General features: G+C 35.4%; 1 protein-coding gene across 1 annotated transcript in view; it reads left to right on the top strand.

Moving 5' to 3' along the window:
- Positions 1-8,572: 8,572 nt before the first annotated feature.
- LOC5567644 (UDP-glucuronic acid decarboxylase 1) overlaps positions 8,573-20,680 on the top strand; it is a 53,162-nt gene continuing 41,054 nt past the window's right edge. The window contains exon 1 of the mRNA XM_021849368.1: positions 8,573-8,888. Coding sequence (XP_021705060.1) covers positions 8,828-8,888 — 61 coding nt within the window. The 5' untranslated portion in view covers positions 8,573-8,827. The remainder of the gene's footprint in view (positions 8,889-20,680) is intronic.

Here is a 20,680-nt window from a genome sequence, read left to right as displayed (position 1 = left end):
CTCGCCCTAAACACCATTGGTAACCGAGTGTGTAGCTCGTTGTATATATTGAAATAAGCTCGTTGTATATATTAAAATAAGCTTTATAAGCAAATGAATGGACTAGACTAGAAGATATAGGAGGATCTTCTTCGTCGTAACTTAGTCGAATCTATTCGTTTGCTCAGTAACAACAACCCGGTCAACCAGTCAGTGATTTTCGATAGCGTTCGATATAGATTTGCTTTGAACCGTTAGCGATCGCCATCGTTGGTTAAAGATCTATAAAGAATTATGAATACTGGTTGGTCAGGAAGGTACCGCTATTTCACCAATGGCTTTTAGGATGAGATCATAAGTTCAAGCGTGTGCTAGAACAAAGGCGTAAGTCGCATGATCGATATCTCTTCATTGATCCTCTCTTTTATGAATAATGGTGACTAGACGCAAGGACGCAAGTTTATCAGCAATGTTTCCCCTCAGGGCACAAGATTGCATCGCTGCCAAGCGGTCTGAAGTGAAAAAATGCTAACAAACTCGCATCTTGGAACCTTTATATACAGAAGAGAGGATCGATGAAGAGAAATCGATCTTGTGACTTACGCCCTTATTCTAGCACACGCTTGAGTTATGCGGGAAATACCGTGTATCCTCGTTGGTTTGACCCGTTTGACCAGAGACTTTAAGTTCATTCACAAATTCCATACACTCAGGCAAATGGACTATCGATAAACGTCCCGCATAGAAAATAACAATTACCTTTAACTTCCAAACAGTATGTTTTTTCTAACGGAAATTGTTAGTTTATCCCAAATAGTTGCCTTTTTGTCGAACAATATCAATTAAAAAGCTTAAAATTATTAAAAACACTTTGTAGAGTTCATACCGAACGGTGACAATATGTAAAAATGTCAAGAAATTGTAAAATTATACGAAAAACGAGACGAAGACGGAAACTTGAGATAAATTGTGAATCAATTTGTTCACCATTTGTTAAATGATGTTTTCAAAAAAATCGCAAGAAACATGGCAACACACTCAAACACGAACATCCAACAATATGTTACTTATGCTTCACAATTTGGCAAACAGTCAAACGTATAAGTATATGTGAGCGATTCGTACTGAACATGTATAGTGCGTCGTTGATAATCCAGCTTTTTACGAGCGCTAATGGCTGCCGCAAACAGGCTCGCTTTCTGGTAGGGATTAAATGATTTGACGTTTAGCTTGGGTCCGTTCAATAGAAAACGACCCAAGCCAAACGTCAAATCGACATGTCCTTCCCAGAAAGCGAGCTTATTTGCGGCAGCCATTAGCGCTTTTTAAAACCTGGATTTTCATTGTTGTGTCATTTTTTCACAACAGCCAAAGTAAAAATTGAACTTATTTAGTTACCACTGCTTCTCAAAAACACCTGAAACTCCGTGAATTAAACCAATCTGGCAGCGTCATATTTCGGAAAAAGCCTGATTTTCCTTGCGCCAGGTAAGTTTAAACCCGAATTTCTGACGGATAGCCGCATCTACCTTAAATACATTCTGAAGTTCTAATACTCATCGTCATTCCAGCTATGGCATCGCACAAAACCCCCATGGAATCACCAATGGGGTCCTAAAGCCTTGTCTCAATTTTATTACCAAACGCTTAAGTTTAGGTCAGAAACACATGTTTACTCAATTTTTAAATGATTTTCATTGGTTTAAGTACAAAAACATTGTTTTTATGATTTTTGAGATTTTGTCACACCCCTTGGTTTAAACTCGAATTTTGGGTATATTTTGTTTTCCGTGTCCCTTCCGAAATGTCAGATAGGAACAACCCCAGTGTTCAAACTATATGCCCTGTGGCATTTTTGTCGAAAAAGTGAATGTCAAACAAGATCACAAGTGTCAGGGTTGATATTTAGAACCATTTTTAAAATTGAAGTTAAAAAATGATATAGCCGTTACTTGAGCGGGAAAACTTGCTAAAGTTGTTGCAAGAACATGCTCTTTCGTATTATTGAATAAAAACGAGAATTCATTAAACATTTTAGGACCCAATTACCGTCGGAGCCGATATGACAAAATTTCTATGGTGATCGCCGGCGATGGAACCGAGTGGGTTCATTTTTCATCAAAGGAAACGCCTTCTCCGGATCTAAACACACATGGATGGCAAGAAGTTGAAAAAAAAACTATAGGACTGGTGTAGGAATTGGATTGAGATATTTTTTATAAACCATCGCATGATACTTCAGGGTAGATAAAGTACCCGCATAGAAAAATACAGTTTGCCTAATTCTCCAAACAATAAGATTCTTATAACTGAAACGGTAAATCCATCCCAAACAGTTGTGTTTATGTTGAACAATACAACTCTTAAAGCTATAGACCATACAAAACATTTTGGTAAATCCATACCAAATAATGACAATTTATTACAGTGTATCGATACAGTTCAACAGTATAGGTGTCAAACTAGCGGAAATAGTAGCAATATAAAACACCCTTTCGCCAAATTGTTAGTTCTTACATACGTGCAACACACTTGCACATGTGCAAATTACAATACACAACCTTTATTCAACAGTTTCACAAATTGTCATTATTGGTGAGCGATTTTATACACTCTCAAAAATTAACACGAAAACGCTATAAGCATGATGACTTAATTTTCATATTCAAAAATCTTAATTTTTGCACACAACTCGTCCAATAAAATGATGCATCACTAAGAATGTGAGTTGCCCCACGTTCTGTCGAGATTTGTGAAAGAAAGAAAATAATTTTTAATTGCTGAGTGAGATTTACTCAACTTTTCGTGAAAATTTTTGTGGGTGCTTGTCTTTGCACTGTTTACCAGCGAAAAGAAAAATAAAAAAAATCATCGTTGCGAGTTATTGTCTGTTCCAGTTTTATGAAAATACATTTATTTGCGGAATAACTGGGTGAAAAACCAAGAACAGCAGGTATGTAACAAGACTTTATGAAAAATACATGTAACTAATTGCTTTTTCCATCCAAATCATAAAGCTGCTGCGATCAAATCGAGCGAAAAAGGCAACGGATGTTACACACTATTCTACAACTCCGGAATAAGGATGTTTGGAATCCGATTCATATGAATGAACACATATTCTACATTTGCAGCTGCGGAATTGGCCTCAGTGGAGTGATGATCTGTTGTTTTCTCGGTACAAAAAATACCGAATAATAATTCTATGGATAAACGCGAAAATTTATTATTAAAATTTTGAGCAATTGTGTGGTGACCTAAAGAATATCTTGAAAAAGTAGGACGAATCTTGCAGAATATTATTAATTAATATGATTATAGTGATACTAATAATGATTGTGTTTGCTTTTTTTTCGTCAGAAACAGTGGAACATAAAGTACGTGTAATACAGATTCATTCTGATTGAAATGATTACATCCTTAATAATTTATTTTCAAGCATCATTGTTATCTGTTAAACTAAATTAGACAAATTTTTATCAGAATGAGTTTGTCTTGCATGCATTTTCTTGTTTCATTGTTTTTTATTGAGATAATCCACCAAATATCACATTATGTTAGAAATATAACAGAACAGTACATCATACGATTAATTCACTATATTGTACCGTAAACTAATAATTACCCAAACATTATTTATTTTCATCAGTAATTTATGGTTTTACTGTTTCTAAACTGTTTGCCTTACAATGAATTTGTCAAAAAATGGATAGTATATCTACCATTTGGCGAACTGTGAGTGACAAATTTTGTTCGGGAAAATCGTCGTTTTTGAATGGTTACATAACTTAACTGCCTATTTCCCACATTGTTATTTTCTCATTTACCATTCGCCAAACTGTCAAAACAGTTTCTGTGATTGTTGCTTTATTGTTATTAATCATGGTTCATGATATTGTTCAGATATGGGTGCAAATTGTTGTGGACGTTATGAGAAACAGTACAAATATGGTTCATAATTATGCGGGTAAGTTTTATAAAACCAAATACTTTTCAATAATAAACAACAAAACAAAAATAATTCACATGGACTTCATAATTACTTAGTTTATTGTATGACAGCGAAGAAACAGTACAGTAAGAGGTTAAACTACCATGAAGCACCGTGAACTCATCATTACACATACAGTATCGTTTTTATTCCAATTTTATAGTTAAACAGTTTCTAAACTGTTTGTGTAACAGTGATTTATACAAAAATGGATAGTAAAGCGGGGGTTCGCTGGTTGAAACACGACTGCCTTCCATCTAGCGAATCCAACCCGTTAGTTGGAACGACTGACAGCTGGTGAAAATACTCCACACTAACGCATCTGGAGAGCAAATCGTCACTAAATGCACATATACATACGCATTTGTTCTATATATGGAGACTTCAATGCGACGGTACTCAGACGTCAAAGTCAGTTTGACATTTTCTGGTGAAATTTGAGTGCTTTTTAGTTGGAATATTTTCCAACCAGCGAACATCCAACAATCGAGTCATTCCATGTAGCGGACCCCCAACGAGCGAATCCCCACTGTATATCCAATGTTTGTTAAACTGTAAACGACAAATTTTGTTCGCAAAATCGTCGTTTCTATATAGTTACCTAGCTTAACCGCCTATTCCCCATATTGTTATTTTCTCGGTTACCATCTATCGAACTGTAAACAACGTTTACGCCAAGGTAGGTTTATTGTTTTTTTTTATACTGTACGAAATGGTTCCCATATTGTAGCAAATTGTTATGGACACTACGGGAAACGGTACTAGTACGATTCTTTATTATGCGGGGTAGGAGCCCCTTATGAAAATTCGCCACAAGAAATCGTATTGAAATTAATAAATTTGCCTTATGAAACCAAAATTTGAAAACAAAAAACATTTTCGTGGCAACCTGGAATCGAACCAAGAACCTTGCGATCGATAGGCCCGAGCGAACTGGACTATCGAAATTCATATATGATATATAAACATTTGCCTTATGAAAGGTGGGACGATTATTGCAATGCAAGCGCTTTATGTATCGTTCTAGCACAGACAAACAGACGTACACGGAGAAATATGAAAATGCTAGTTAGAGTACCAATTATTACATCTATCACATTTAAGACTTTTAATCCTCACATGTCATATTACTTTATACTTTCCTATGCATTTCTGAAAATTATTATAGACAGTGCATTTACATTCACAGATGCTACCCTTGGGACTTGGTGATTTTTGCCTGCAGCACATTTAATAACCTTATCTCTCGACGAGAAGCCATTTTTTCGCCGCACCAAATTCCACAGTTTTTATCTTAGATTCGGTAGTATCCAAGTGAAATTTTCGTTTCGGATGTGCCGTTTAAAACATTAAACTTAACGAGGCGACTGTGCACTAGCAAGACCTATGGCAGAGAAATAAACATTCTACCTGCAGACACATGGTAAGTTCAGAAATAATTTTCATGCAGCGTCGTACCAAACTGACTACAAACTTCTCAGGCCAATTTTCAGATTTCCCGTTTTCCCAGCAGCTCATTCGTAGCGGGAGGAAGCAATTAACAACTGATCCTTGGAGGGTTTAGGACAGCTAGCTATCTTGGAAACTACAGAGGGGATCGCAGGAGAATGTTGACTTCACCATGGTCCAGCTGCAGTTTGTGCGGATACCAAAAGCTACGCAAAATTATCGTAATTGTGAACATTGTCAATGTAACTTTAATCAAATAACTTAATTGAATAAATTAATATTTATCATTTTCCCTTTTTGTATCAATTGTCCCTTTTTGTATATTTTTATAGTTTTCCTGGAAATTTTGAAAGTAAACAAAAGCATATTGCAGTGTAGAAATAAAAGGGTAATATGCATTATGATTGATAAACGTCTTTTATACTATGGCTAGCTTAATCCAAAAATATGCACCCGGTGGGGTGAATCGATCGAATATCGTTTTAGTATGACTTCTAAGCTTTTTAGTATTTATTTTTTTAACCGTGTAACACTTAGAACAAATCTCGATCAAAATCATAGTCACGAGAACATGTACGTCCAATGCTAAAATTAGTGTATTTGGCCGACGGGCCAACAGATGGCGGTAGTGTGTAAACGTCAAACGCGAACAAAAACGATGCGAGCGCTGCGGGTGGTGGATTGGCCACCTACCATATATTTGAATCGGCCGTTAAAAAGGTGGTCGATAGACATCGGTGAGAGTGTGACGTCTGTTTGTCTGTGGTTCTAGCATCACTCCATATCAAGGCGACGATGGGTGCGTGGTATACGCTCGGGCCTATCGATCGCAAGGTTCTTGGTTCGATTCCAGGTTGCCGCGTAAACATTTTTTGGTTTCATAAGGCAAATTTATGAATTTCAACCCGATTCCTTGTGGCGAATTTTCATAAGAGGTTCTTATGTATTTCGAAAGTCCATTTGCCTGAGTGAACGGCAGTATTTTCAACCTTTTTGGGCTTGTTCATATATTTCATAACGCTTAAATTGGCCATTTTGGACACCCACCCACCCTCTCGTGACGCTTTCTATTCTTGATCAAACGTCAACATCCCACCGCAAAATCGCTAGTGTTTGGAGGTGATTTTAACCGCCAACTTGCCAAATAACCTCCAAATCATCACCTCCAAGTTAGTTCTAATAGCCTCCGTTGTATGAAATATGGTGGCGCGTCGATCGTCGCAAGTTTATCGTTAAACAGTCAATATTGATAGTCTACTCACAGAGAAACAGACGTAACACTTAGAACAAATCTCGATCAAAATCATAGTCGCGAAATCATGTACGCCCAATGCTAAAACACTGTAGTTGGCCGATGGACCAACAGGTGGCGGTAGTGTGTAAACGTCAAACACGAACAAAAACGACGCGAGCGCTGCGGGTGGTCGATTAACCACCTACCCAATATTTGAATCGATCGTTAAAAAGTTGGTCGATGGACAGCGATGAGAGTGTGACGTCTGTTTGTCTGTGGTCTACTATTTTTGTATTAGCCGTAACAACGTTCGGACACCCACCCACCCCCTAAAGCGTTATGAAATTTGTGAATGGGCCCTTTCATCCAGCAAATTTGCGCACGTGTTCGTGATATACTGCTTCTTGTTAGAAAATGGGTTAACCAACGTGCGAACACAGACAAACAGATGATGAGAGTGTGACGTCTGTTTCTCTGTGGTGCGAAGTTTGATTTTTGACCAACTTCGCCGCGTCGCAACTCGATTGTCAATAGTGCCCATAACACACACGGCGGAGGGAATAGATGCGACTTGCGACGTGGCGAAGTTGGTCAAACATCGAACTTTGCACCACAGACAAACAGACGTAACACTTAGAACAAATCTCGATCAAAACCATAGTCACGAGGACATGTACGCCCAATGCTAAAATCGGTGTGTTTGGCCGACAGGACAACAGATGGCGGTAGTGTGTAAACGTCAAATACGAACAAAAACGATGCGAGCGCTGCGGGTGGCAGATTGGCTACCTAACATATTTTTTAATCGACCGTTAAAAAGGTGGTCGATGAACAGTGATGAGAGTGTGACGTCTGTTTGTCTGTGTTTGCACGTTCACGGAGACGGAATTCAACTCAATTTTGGGTTGTTTCAACGCAATTCCGTAGTTGAGCCCAATAACTCAATTTTGGCTAAATTTCCAAGGTCCCCACTAGGTAGTTTGGCTTTAATTCTCGCGGAACATTACTAAAGGACCTATCTAACATTGAGAGGCTCTCTTTGTTTACTTTCTCTTTCATTAATAACTGAGTCACATTAACCTCTTCTGTTGCGTTTTTTGTATGAAACGCTAGTCAAAGGAACTGACTTTCGATCTATAGTGAAAAACTTCCCAAAATCATTAGTATTCCACTGTTATAATCGAAAGAGAACGAGAGAGGAGAGAATCTCTCATTTGTACATAGGTCCTTTAGTAATGTTCCGCGAGAATTCCATTACAAAAATATACTCAATTTTGGGTTGATTTAACGCAAAATTGAGTTCTTTCGACCCAAACATAAGAAAAGTTGCAGTTACCCAAATTTGGCTTATTGGGCCAAAGTACCCCCATTGGGTAGATGCAGCTATCTCTATGTTTGACAACATTCGTGTGGGAGAAAGAGAAAACCGAGAGATTTTGGGTTGAAACTATAATCGATATACTTAATTTTGGGTAAAGTAAACTCAAAAATTAGGTAAAAATATTTCTCCGTGTTGGTTCATCCATTTTTAGTCGCGAAGCAGTAATAAGGCTATCCATGAGGACTTTCCGCGATAGGACTGACAGCTAAAAGTGTACATGTAACCGAAATGGCAGGGTAATCAAAGCATGAGAGTGTTGTCGGAGCTTTACATTTTCCTTTGTAATCAACCGGTCACTCCGATCGCGAAACGTCAAAACCTCATGACAAACAAAAAACCAGCTGATCGCAGCTGTCTCATGGATTGCTCGGCTAGAGCTCAATGAATCCAAGTGCTCGTTCCGTTTTCATCGATCCTTGCGGGATGGTAGGATCATTTGAAATGTTGGTCCAGCTGTAACTGAAACGCCCAATGCTACGATTGTAAACACACACGCAAACGTCAAAATGACGGAGGGATGCAAACAAAAAAAAAAAAAGAACGATCAACATCGCAGTCGAGTCGAAGAAGAGGAGACAAAAGTTTGGATTAAAAAGCGGTGGTGTTCCTCGTCGTCGTCTTCGTTTGAATGTTGGTTTTATTTATTTATCGCGTCTGAAACCTGGGTGCGGAAAAAAAATACAGTGTCGAAAGTTGCGAGGCCAGCATACAAGTACCTATCTCGCGGTGGTGGCTTTCGGTGTGAATTCGCGGTTCGATGCTGTCCGGATTTTGAAACAGCGCTCAGTCTAGTATGGTGTTCTCGAAGCGAAAGATGAAGCAGCTGTTCGCGTTCGGAGTGGCCATCGTGTTGGGTAGGTTTCGTGGTTCGGAGCGGGGAAGTTGAGTGCGCGATTCCGGTCTGGGGGTTGGTTCTGATTAAGACAGTGTCCAGTTCCAAGACGCTAAGCCGCTGATGCAGCACAAAATCATATTTCGCACCGTTTGCTTCGGGTTTCGAATTGCTTCTTGATAAAATGCTCGAAAGGCAAAATATGTGAACAAGTTCAAAAGTGAGCGCCACAAGTTGGCCAATGAAAGGATTGAAGAGCTTCGGCGAAGATTCAAAGTTGTGTGACCAGCGGATTATGCGTTTTTTTTGCTAGTTTTGATAGTGATACAGGGCTGGTAGCAGACATCTTTTTAGAGACTTGGTCTCTATTTTAATGCGTCTCTAAAATGTATTTATTTTAATGAGAGGTCTCTTAGATTTCTTAGATTCCTAGAGGAAAAAGCTTCAAGAAATCTTCTAGTGATTGCATCTGGAATACTTTCAGCGACTCCTACAGGTATCTCTCGAGGAATTATTCAAGACGTTCCCCTATCAATTCACCAACAACATATTCCAGCGATGCTTTGAGTAATTTCTCCAGAAGTTGCTCCAGGGAAATCCGTGAGCACTCCAGCGCTACTACCTTCAGGAATTACCTTGATTTTTTCTCACAAACTAAAATAACATTTCCTCCAGATATTTTTTGCACTACTCCTTCAATCGAATTCTCCAGTTGTTACTTTACGAGATCAACAAAAGATTCCTAGAGAATTTATTCCGAGAAAATCCACTGATCCATCAGAGTTTAAAAAAAAAAATGATTTAGCATTTATCCAAAAAACCTGCAAGAATTTCTCCACCTGTTCATGTGGATTACATCAAGAACTCATCGACTTCTCAACTTTTCCAAATGGATTTTCTCGAAAAATCCGTTAAGCAATATTTGAAGCAATTTCTTATAGAAATTCAACCTAGAATTCATCATAAAGCTACTCTGGATTTTTTTCCGGGAATTTCTCCAGCATTCCATGGATTATTATTGCCGTTCTTCCAAGCATTTCTCAAAAAATCCCCATGGAATGTTCAAAAGCTTTTGTAAGGTTCCACGATAGCTATTTTCTCAGTAATTCCTCCGACCATTCCTGCACAAACTACTTTAAAGATTACGTCCGATGTTTTTAGACGATTTTTCTTCAGCATATTATCCAGAGATTTAGTGCAATTATCTAAGCAATTTATCTAGGGAGTTTTCTTAAACTACCTAAAAAGTCAAGGAGTTCTTTTAGGCGACTCTAGAGCATACGCATTTTTTTTTAAAGAGCCTCACGGATTTTTATTTCAAAAATTTCTTCTAAATTATTTGAAAAAAAAATGGCCTGGAGACATTCTTGGAAGATTTTTTTTTTCTATCTTTATTAACGAGATTTAATAAAGATAGAAAAAAAAAAATTCTTGGAAGAACTCCTGGAAAAAAAAAATCATTTAGAAATATCTCACACAAATACCGGAGGCGTTCCTGAAAAAAAATCTTAGGAGGAATATCTGGAGGAATTCCTAAATGTATCCTTGGATAAACTCCTAGTTGAAATATTACAGAAATCCTAAAAGACAATTTTATAGCAAATCCTAAGAAACCCATGGAGGCATATTTGGGGAAGATGTTGATTGAATTTTTAACAATATTTGGACTAGACAGTATTTGCAATCGAACTACTATTTCAAACAAATTCTGATGGAGTTGCTCTGGTTTTCACAAAGCTTTCTTTTCTCAGAAGCAAGGGAATATGTGTTTTTTAACTACCACGTCACAATACTAATAAAAACAGGGTTCATCTGGGTTATAGTCCGTCTGACAAGTAAAGCTATCAGGCAGCTCCAACTGAATGCCACAAAAAAAAATTGAAGATGTTCTCTAAACGGGAATCTTGGAGGATGTAGGTATAAGGAAATCGAAGGAAGAATCACTAGACTAAATCCTGGAGGACTTGAGATGAAGATGAATCGAAGCCAATCCTCAAAATTTCAAGAGCACAAATCTGAAATATCGTTTAAGAGAGAAGATAATCGTTTAACCTGAAAACATAATTGATTGGTTATTCGCTGATGATGACCAATCGATCAAATTTTCAGGCTAAACGATTATCTGGAGGAATTCTTTAGGAATTATCTTGGAGGAATTCTTTAGGAAAATTCTTGGAGGAATTCCACGGGAAATAATTACTAAATGAAATCCTGAAGAAATCTTCGGCGTTACATCCGAATCTAGGAAAATACATAAATTAATGTCTAATGATAGAGAACAAAACTCTTATGTTCTGCTTTTTATTAGGTTTCGTTTTAGTTTTCATGTTTTCTGTTTGGTATCTTTACGATCTATTTTTTGTTTGTGGGTTTATTTAGGATTTTTTTGAAACAATTCGTTGAAGGTTTTCCCAGAAAATCCTACAATAACTCCCAGGGTGCCTGATAACTTGAAGTTCGCATTCTGACTAACTGTTGGTGAAATGTTAAAAAAATAGTTAACGGTTCCTTGTATTTTTTACCAGAATCCTTTAAAATCGTAAAATTTCTGGAGAGATCCTATTTTTTGAATAACAATTTATACTTATTTATACTGAAGTAGATTCGAATAAGATCTCATGTAACATTATTGGAATCCTTGAACAATTTCTGAAAGAGTACTTAGGGACTCCCGACTAGTTTCTTGATGCTTGATGCTTTAAGATGCATAGCATGAGATTTTTGCAGAAATACTAACAAGAATTTAGGCGATATTACTATTTACAAGTTACTTGAAAAGTCTTTTTTTTTCTTGACGTTCTAAGTGAGTTTTTTTAACATTCTAATCAGATTTCTAGTGGTTAGTGGAAAGCTAAGCTGAAAGGATTTTTGCAATTTTTTGGGAGATCTAGGTGGTTTTCTACTGAGATCCTAGGCAGATTCATCAAGTGTTCCTGTTCGACGGATTCCTTGTGATATTTAGTGAAGCTTTGTTAGGAATACGACCTTGAATAGTCCTTTTGATCTAAGCAATGTCCCTGAAAAGATTTTGTACAGATTTCTGCACATTTACAGCGAATTCGTCCGGCCATTTTCATAGAATTTGTTTTGAGATCGTTGATGAATTCATGGTGAGATCACTAATACCTAAGCTTGGAAATTTTTCAGAATAATCTTGCTTAGGAGTCAGATAGAAATGACATCTACCCTAGAGCTTACTACAAATTTTGAGTGTATCGCTTTGCATTTTAAGTTTCAACTGCGATATTGCTGAAAAATGTAAAATTTTCCATGAAAATTTTGAAAAGTTCATAAGGACTTCCCAGACTGCTAGCAATTTCCAAATTTCACTGGAAACCTATTCGGAATTCTCAAGATTTTGCCATAAAAAAAATCAAAATACAACTAGAAATCCACAGTATTTCTCTAGAAATTCACAGGACGCCTTAGAAATCAAAGGAGTTTACAAAGAATCGACAGATTTTGCACAGTTATAAGGGATGCTATATTACAATAATTATACATTCTGAGGATCCCACCGGAAAACTCTATAGTCCGATAGGATATTTCGCTCAATATTTTTAAGAATCTGCTATTCGATACCTATAGACGACTTCTGGAGGTATTGAACTACTATTGAAAAATTTCACATTTATATGATAATTAATCATGTATTATTTAGGTATTACAATACCTGATCTAATTATCAACACCAAGCTGATGTAGAATATGCAGAAGGTTTTATTTGAGGTATTTTACCTCTTATGCAGGGCTCGTTCATACCTCATGTTGCAAATATTGAAAATTATCTGGTATAGAATACCTTAGTTGGGTATTCAGTAGTTTTTTCCTTCTGCTCGGGTATTTACAAAAACTTACAAATTTTAATGTTATCAAAAATGTTGCCAAAAACGGATCCATTTTGTTGCTAAAATCGGGAGGTGCCAAAAATGGAGCATGCCAAAAACGGAATCCCACTGTATATCATTTTTTTAGAAAGTTTCATAGGAATAAAAAAGTTTTTGGCGATATGTCATTTTTGTCAGAAAAGATCTCTCCTTGGGTCTGAATTCAAGGAAAGTTTCAACAGAACAGAACAGATTTTTTTTCCTGGGACCAGTTATTGGGATATATTTAACGTAGTGGATCCGACAGATATAAATGATTTTTCGACAAACAATTTGGATTGATTATTGAATACAAAAAAAAATGGTCTGAAGCAAGCAAGTTTTTAGTTTTGATAATTTGAAAAAAAATCGCTCAAATGATCTTTAGTGATTTTTCAATAAACCTTTTATGTTTTCCCAACACTCTTTTGAAATTCGAATTGTCTTGTGCCATTGTTTCCTCTGTAATGGTTTTGCTAACAATTTCCAATACTTGACAACCTATCATGTTATCAAACAACATGAAGATTTTTAATGATGAAAAACGGCTCCAAAATCCAAACGTCTGGTAAATTTCAAGTCGAAGGATCATGGTATCATTGTATTTTTATACAACCGGGGAAAAACGGGAATTGGGAAACTGATTTTGAATGGACACTCTGGTAGATCCTACGTAGATTTTTTTCAGCTATTTCGGGATATTGAAGTAATTGTTCCAAAATTCTTCCAGTTACTCCTTAATAAATTCTACCAGCAAATTAACATTAAGTTCCTTCAGAAATTTATCTATATATTTCTCCAACATTTTATCCAAGAATTACTGCTACAGTTTATTCAAACAATATTTGAGTAATTTTTTAAGCAAAACTTTCATGATTTCTTCATAATTGTTTTTCATAAAAAAATAAGTGATTTTCAAATCGATTTTTTACTTGGCAACCGAACTAGGTTAAAAAACTAAATATGACGTTTTGTAGGGCAACTCATGGGCTTTTATTTGAGGTGTAATCCAGATATGCCGTTTCACAAATTTTCTAAAAAAAAAAAATTTCGGGGTATTGTTTGAACTTGTGCCATTTTGCGAGTACCGCAACCCCCTTGACTAGAGAGGTTGTATTAATGTTTTCCGATCGAGCTGTAATTTACAGGAGTTGTTTTCCTATATAGAAGAAGATATTTTGCAAAATTTCAGGTTTTTATATTAGGGGGAAATAGTACAAAATAATCACTAATGATTTATTTATTTTTAATACAAAGTCAATTAAACTGCTATATCTATAGTAAAAATGCAAGAATTTGTATGAAATTTGGCATGTTTACTTTACGTTCTATGAACTTCAAAATGAACATGGCATTTTGATTAAAAACATTTTTCAAATCGAAAAAAACCTTTTTTAATCAGTTTTTTTTTTCAAATCGACTTTTTTTGTCAACCGAACTAGGTCAAGAAACTAAATATGAAGTTTTGTAGGACAACCCAAGAGCTTTCATTCGCGGTGTACACGCATTCATAATTCAGTTACCATTGACAATCAATTGACAAAAACAAAAAAGTTACTCCAGATTTCCTTAGAAGGAATCTGTTTCAATCTTTTTTAACAATTCCTGCAGGATTTTATTCAGAGATTCAATTTATTATTTGATTAAGTGTTTCTTGATTTAGCAATAAATTCCGGATTTTTAATCAATATGTTAAAAATATTCTTGACGATTCATTGGAGACATCCGTGTATAAATTCATAGAGGAATTCCTCGATAAATTTCTGCTAGTTCTGAATGCTAATTTCTGAAGTAATTATCTAAGGGCTTCGTGGCCGTGCGGTTAGCGGCGTCAGTCGTTGAAGCATATTGTGTCAGGGGGTGTGGGTTCGATTCCCGCTCCGGTCGGTGGAAACTTTTCGTCAATGGAAAAATTCATCACTGGGCTACTGGGTGTTCCGTGTTGTCCGTTGCCTAATGTAAGTGATCGTTCAGTCTGTGCAGCCTTTGGCTGAAGACGGTGTAAATTGTCTTTTAAGAAATCTCTGGAGTAATTTCTAATAGAATCCTCCGAATATATTCTAACCTGAAATCTTGGATGAAATACTATAGCGAAATCGATTGTAGATGAATTCTAGGATTTTGTTGATAAAATTGTAAAATAATATGTGGATTAATTCCTGAATAAAACCATTGGAGTAACTTCTGGGGATATCCCTTAAAAACTCCAGGTTGAATTCTTGGAGGTATATTGAACTAATTTCATAGGGGATTTCTTAAGAAGGCGGTCGAATTAATAAATTATTCTTTGGGCAAATACCTATATTAAATTCCTATGAAAAATCTTGAAAAAATGTATACAGTAATACGAGCACTATTACTCATGATTCTCAAAAAAAAAAATCAAAAATTTTCATAAAAAAATGTTAGACTGGATTTTCTGCAAAGTTCTTATGGAATTTTTGTTTTCTGAATTCCCGTATGGTTTCTTTTTTCGAGCATAAGGTCTCTAAAGTTCGTATATAAATGGCACTTAGTCGCTGCCCTCAAGAAGTTTCTCTAGAGAATCCTTTACCAATTCTCCCAGAATTTCTACCTGTGATTTTTTCCAAGGAATGCTTCGAATATTTTGTCCAGAATTCGAATTTGGATAGGGTTGTTAATTTCCATGTCGATTACTCTTAAAATTTTCTTAACTTTACGTATACCCTATTAATTTCTCCAGTTGTCCAGTCCTATTTTCCCAGAAATTCCTAGGGATGATTAGAGGAATATCTGCCGAATTTTCTCCGGGGAATCCATAAGTACTCCAACACTGCTATCTCCAGTAATTTCCAAAAGGATCACTCTAAATATTATCACCGAGGCTTTCACAGGATTTCCTTTAAATATTATTTCATCGATCTCCCTACTTACTATTCTAAGAGCTCTACTGAAGTTTCTTGCAGGAGTTCCTCTAAAGAAACTATAAAAAATTTTCCATATTTCCAATTTCATTAAGCTGTTTTTCCAAGATATAATTAATCATATACCGATTTTTTCAGTTATTCTTCCAAGCTTAAGGCTTTCTTCAACAATTGATCCACGGTTACTCCCAGGAATTCTTTCAGTGATTATTTGAGGAAAAACTATTGGGAATTCTTCCAGAAATGCCTCGAGAAATTTGACGCCCATGAAATTCTATCAGAATTTTACTAGGAATTCAGCCAGCATTTCCATACTTTACTCCTGAAATTCTTAAAAAAAATTATCGAGTGTTTTCTCCAGCAAAATAACCATAAATTCTTTGGAAGTTCATTTAAGGATGCACACCTGTTGATTCTACAGCAATCATTTAAGTATTTCAGTTTCTTCTAGGATTTCGAGGAAACCATGGTGGATGTTATCCAGAGATTCGATTGATATTTTTTTCCCATTTCTCTTAGCAATTAAATTGGGGCCAGATAGTCCTTAGCTGAGGGTCGTGGGTTCGAATCCCATTGGTTGAGGATCTTTTTGCTTGGGAAATTTTCTCGATCTCCCCAGTGGGTTGAGTATTTCCGTACTTGTCACATGCAAAACAGGTCAATTAGCAAAAAATGTCTCAGTCGATAACTGTGGAAGTGCTCATAAGAACACAGTAGAGTAGCACAAAGAGTAGCAGACTCTGTCCCAGTTTCGACGTAACGCCAAAAAGAAGAAAAAGCAATATATCTAGGAAAATTTTTGAAACTTTCTCAAGCGAGGAGGGAGTTTTTTTTTAGAAATCCTTGAAGGAGTTCATCAAGGTTACATTAGAGTAAAGTGGGGCAAAATCTCGAGTGGGGCAAGAGTTTCTTTTTAACCCCACAACGCCCAGTGTCACCTCTAGGTGACACCTGATTTGTTTTGCTTGTCAAAAATCTAATTCTTCTTTGATTTCCGTGAAATTAGTTGTAAATGAAAGCTATACTTATCTAGTTTGATGTTTGCTTCCAGTGGTCCACATCAATCCGGAATGGCCACCGGGAATCGACTCCAAGCAGAAGAAGTCCATTTTCTGTTTTCTATTATAACAGGAAATCAAAACGACATTTTATTTCAAAACAAACGTAGTTTGCATTGTTTTCAACTGTGCTTCTAATATATTTGAGCTATTAAATTTTTGGACACAGTATGTTCATTTTATTCCGATTTTTTCATCTCTGACAAATTTTCGTCTATGCATTTAACATGGCAATGGATTGCAATAATATTCAGAAAGTATCTGTAAGAAGCAATGAATAATAGTCGTAAGATGTCGAGAAAAATAAAAACTGGCCACCGCGGTCTTAATTATGGTACCCAGAAAGACGACCTCCATCCAGAATGAGTCGAAAATAAAATAAAAACCGTACTCGATAGCTTTCGATTTGGATTTGACTTTGCACATGTTTTTGCTATGGTAGAATAATTGTTTTTGATCATTTTGACTTAAGAATAACTTTTGAAAATGGCCTATAATTTTTGCAAGCAAATTATTTGAAAAATTCTAACTCCGAAACTGATGATTTTAGAAAAAAATGTTCTATGAAGAAGTTGTAGTGAACCACTGGGACTATAAGAAAAAAAATATACCCTGAAAAAAAATAGTTCATCTATTTTCATAAAAAAAATAAAACTTAAAGTTTAAATTACGCAAAACCCTATTTTTAATATTTTTTTCAATTTTCACCATAGAATTTTGATAGTAAACAGATGTTTGGTACAAAGTTTCATAATGGAGAAATTTTTGATAAAATTTATTTTCTAAGGACAACTTTTGGTCAATTTTTTAAATTTTGATTTTTTGACAAAATAAAAACGTTCTGATGATACAAAAAGACTCTTGAAGTTATTCTGAACCATAATGATTATATGGACAATTTCTCTAGAAGTAACAATTTTCGAGTTATATCGAGTAAAAATATTGTTTAAATATTAAAATAGGCCATTTTCATAAGTTATTCGCGATTCTCCATCAAGGGAAATAAGTAAATGGAAAGATATATTGGATTTACTCTTGAAAACGTTTTATTAATGATGGAGAATCGCGAATAACTAATGAAAATTACCTATTTTAGTATTATAATAATTATTTTTTGTATTAAATTCGATATAATTGGAAAATGGCTACTTGTAGAGAAATTTTCATTTTAATCATTATGGATAAGAATCATTTCAAGATTCTTATTGTACCATCAGAACGTATTTATTTTGACAAATACACAACATTTTGAAAGTCGGCCAAAATTAATTTTTCATGAAAAAACGTCGAATATTTTTTCAGTGTGTATTTTTTCTTGTAGGCCAAACAATTCACTACAACTTCTTCATAGAACAATGTACGTTATTAAAAAAGAAAAAGTTAATAATACAATCTTTTTTTTATCACATGGCATATATGCCATAAATAGGGACATATATTTCATACACAGACAAACAGACGTAACACTTAGAACAAATTTCGATCAAAATCATAGTCACGAGGACATGTACGCCCAATGCTAAAATTAGTCTGTTTGGCCGACAGGCCAACAGATGGCGGTAATGTGTAAACGTCAAACGCGAACAAAAACGATGCGAGCGCTGCGGGTGGTGGATTGGCCACCTACCATATTTTTGAATCGATCGTTTAAAAGGTGGTCGATGGACAATGATGAGAGTGTGACGTCTGTTTGTCTGTGTTTCATATATAACGCTATTGAAAGCGATGAAATGGACCGGTTTAATAATTTACATATATTGGTTGTAAATTATGAATGGTTTCATTATGATCAATATTGTTTCAAGGTTTAAAAGTGTACTAGGCCCGTCAATCTGTTAAACAAATATGTAACAATATCAACGTTACGCTTCTACTCAATAAAATCTTTTGAATCTTATAACTATACCTCCAATCGAAATACAATCAACTTTGCCTGATTCTATGTTCCGTAGCTTGATATCGAAGTAAAGAACAAAAGTAGAAGTAAGTTTATATGGCTACCTCGCTGGTCACTTCAAAGTTGAAATTTAGCGTGAAATAATTTGTGTACCATCCCTTACTGGATCTAAAGGGAATCGGTAAAATGAACCAATCAAAAAAGTAGCACGTTTCAGTTGTTCGACTAAATATCCATCAAATAATGCCAGTAAACTTTACTGAGTATCTTAACAACTAAAATTGAAAAATGTACAGGATCAAAAGTGACGAACTAATACAAAGAGTACAACATTACAGTTGTATGAATAATTTGATATCCAATGATAACGGTAAATTTTAAGGGTTATCTTCTGAGAAAAAAAGAATACCGGTGCAAAAATTTACACATTTCAGTTGTACGATAAAACGTATACTAAATTAAAGCAGCAAACTACAGCGATTTACGTCTTGACAGCGTTGCAAAAATCTCAAATGCTCATACCTCTTACTTGAGATTTTTCACGAATGGATTGTAGCTCACGCAACTCAATAGTCAAAACGTAAAACACCATGGATGAGTTGGCTAATCCGCTTAACCTACCAACTCCGCTATAAAAGTAAACTGGTTCAAAAAGAAAGATTTTCCTCATCATTTCACCTCCTGCAACGCTTTATCTAATTACAAGATTCAACATTGTACATACTTCGATTTACATCATTATAAACATATTTCATCATTATCGTCTAACTGAAGAATTACTAATTGAACCGAATACAATGAACCGGTTTAAAAACAACACATTTCAGTTGTTCGAATAATCTGCTATCAATTGATAACAGTAAACTTCACGGGTTATTTTCTGAAATGAAAACAAATGATTTACCGGTTCACAAGCGCATCTGTAAAATGAATCGGTTCAAAAAGTTACAAATTCTAGCAGCAAACTTTAGCGGTAATCTTCTGAAATATAAATTATTGATTTTACCGGTTCGTAAGTGAATCGGTGGTTCATTCATTCAGCGAAGTGGTTCATAAAAAAAAACAAGATTTATTATTTTACAAAACATCGAAATTAAATTTTGATTAAATCAATATGTATAATGAACCGTCTTATCAAGTAACAAGATATAACATTACACGTTGATTCTCATTATTTTTAAAATACGTCCAACTAAAATGTAATCACTAACTGCATAAGTTTCTTTATATGCTGGCTCAAAAGTGGAACGGTAAAATGAACCGGTTCAAAATATGACACATTTCAGTCGAACGAGTTTTCTTCCATCAAAATAAAACAGCATTTTTTCTAATTATCTTGTATGAAATATTTTACCGGTTCAAAAATGAATCGGTAAAATGAACCGGTGCAATAAGTTAAACATTACATTTGTAGGATTAATTTGCTATCAAATGTTAACTTCACGGAATGTTTTCTGGAATAAAAATAAATTTTTCAACCGGTTCAAAAGTTAATCGGTAAAATGAAACGGTTCAAAAAGTAACACATTTGAGTTTACGAAATAACTGCTACCAAATTATAGCAGCAAACTTCAGCGATTATCTCCTGTAATAAAAAAATGGATTTTACCGGTTCGGAAGTGAACCGGTAAATTGAACCGGTTCACCAAAAAACAAGATTAAACATAACGTTTCACCTCCCGTTGGAATTAAATTTTTATCTATAACAGTTCAATTTTGGGCGCTGGAGGGTTAAGATTTCTAGCTCAATTAAAAACAAAACTTATAAATGTCATGGTGGCTCGAATGCTATTCAAGAAAGAGACTTTCACTCCAAATATCATAAAAATCGATTGAGGTTTGGAAAAGTTATGCCTATTTGTTGGTTTTCGACGATAATACTGTAATTTTTGTTCAAACTTTCGTTGCATGGAACCAATTGAAGATAAAATCTTTTTCAATATTTTATGTAAGGGCGTTTCTAGGCCTATCATAAGGATGCTTTGAGGTGTATTAGTTTTTGCATAAATGCTTGGAAACAAATTTTAGCACATAGTGGGGCAAAAGTTCGAATCAGCGGGGCAAAAGTTCGACCCATGTATAAATTCACGTAAAAATTTGCAAATTGC

This window comes from Aedes aegypti, chromosome 3 (genome assembly GCF_002204515.2).
Source record: "Aedes aegypti strain LVP_AGWG chromosome 3, AaegL5.0 Primary Assembly, whole genome shotgun sequence".
In the NCBI taxonomy this organism is placed as follows: Eukaryota; Metazoa; Arthropoda; class Insecta; order Diptera; family Culicidae; genus Aedes; species Aedes aegypti.
Note: the sequence above shows the minus strand (reverse complement) of the source record. Positions and strands in the feature narration are given on the sequence as shown.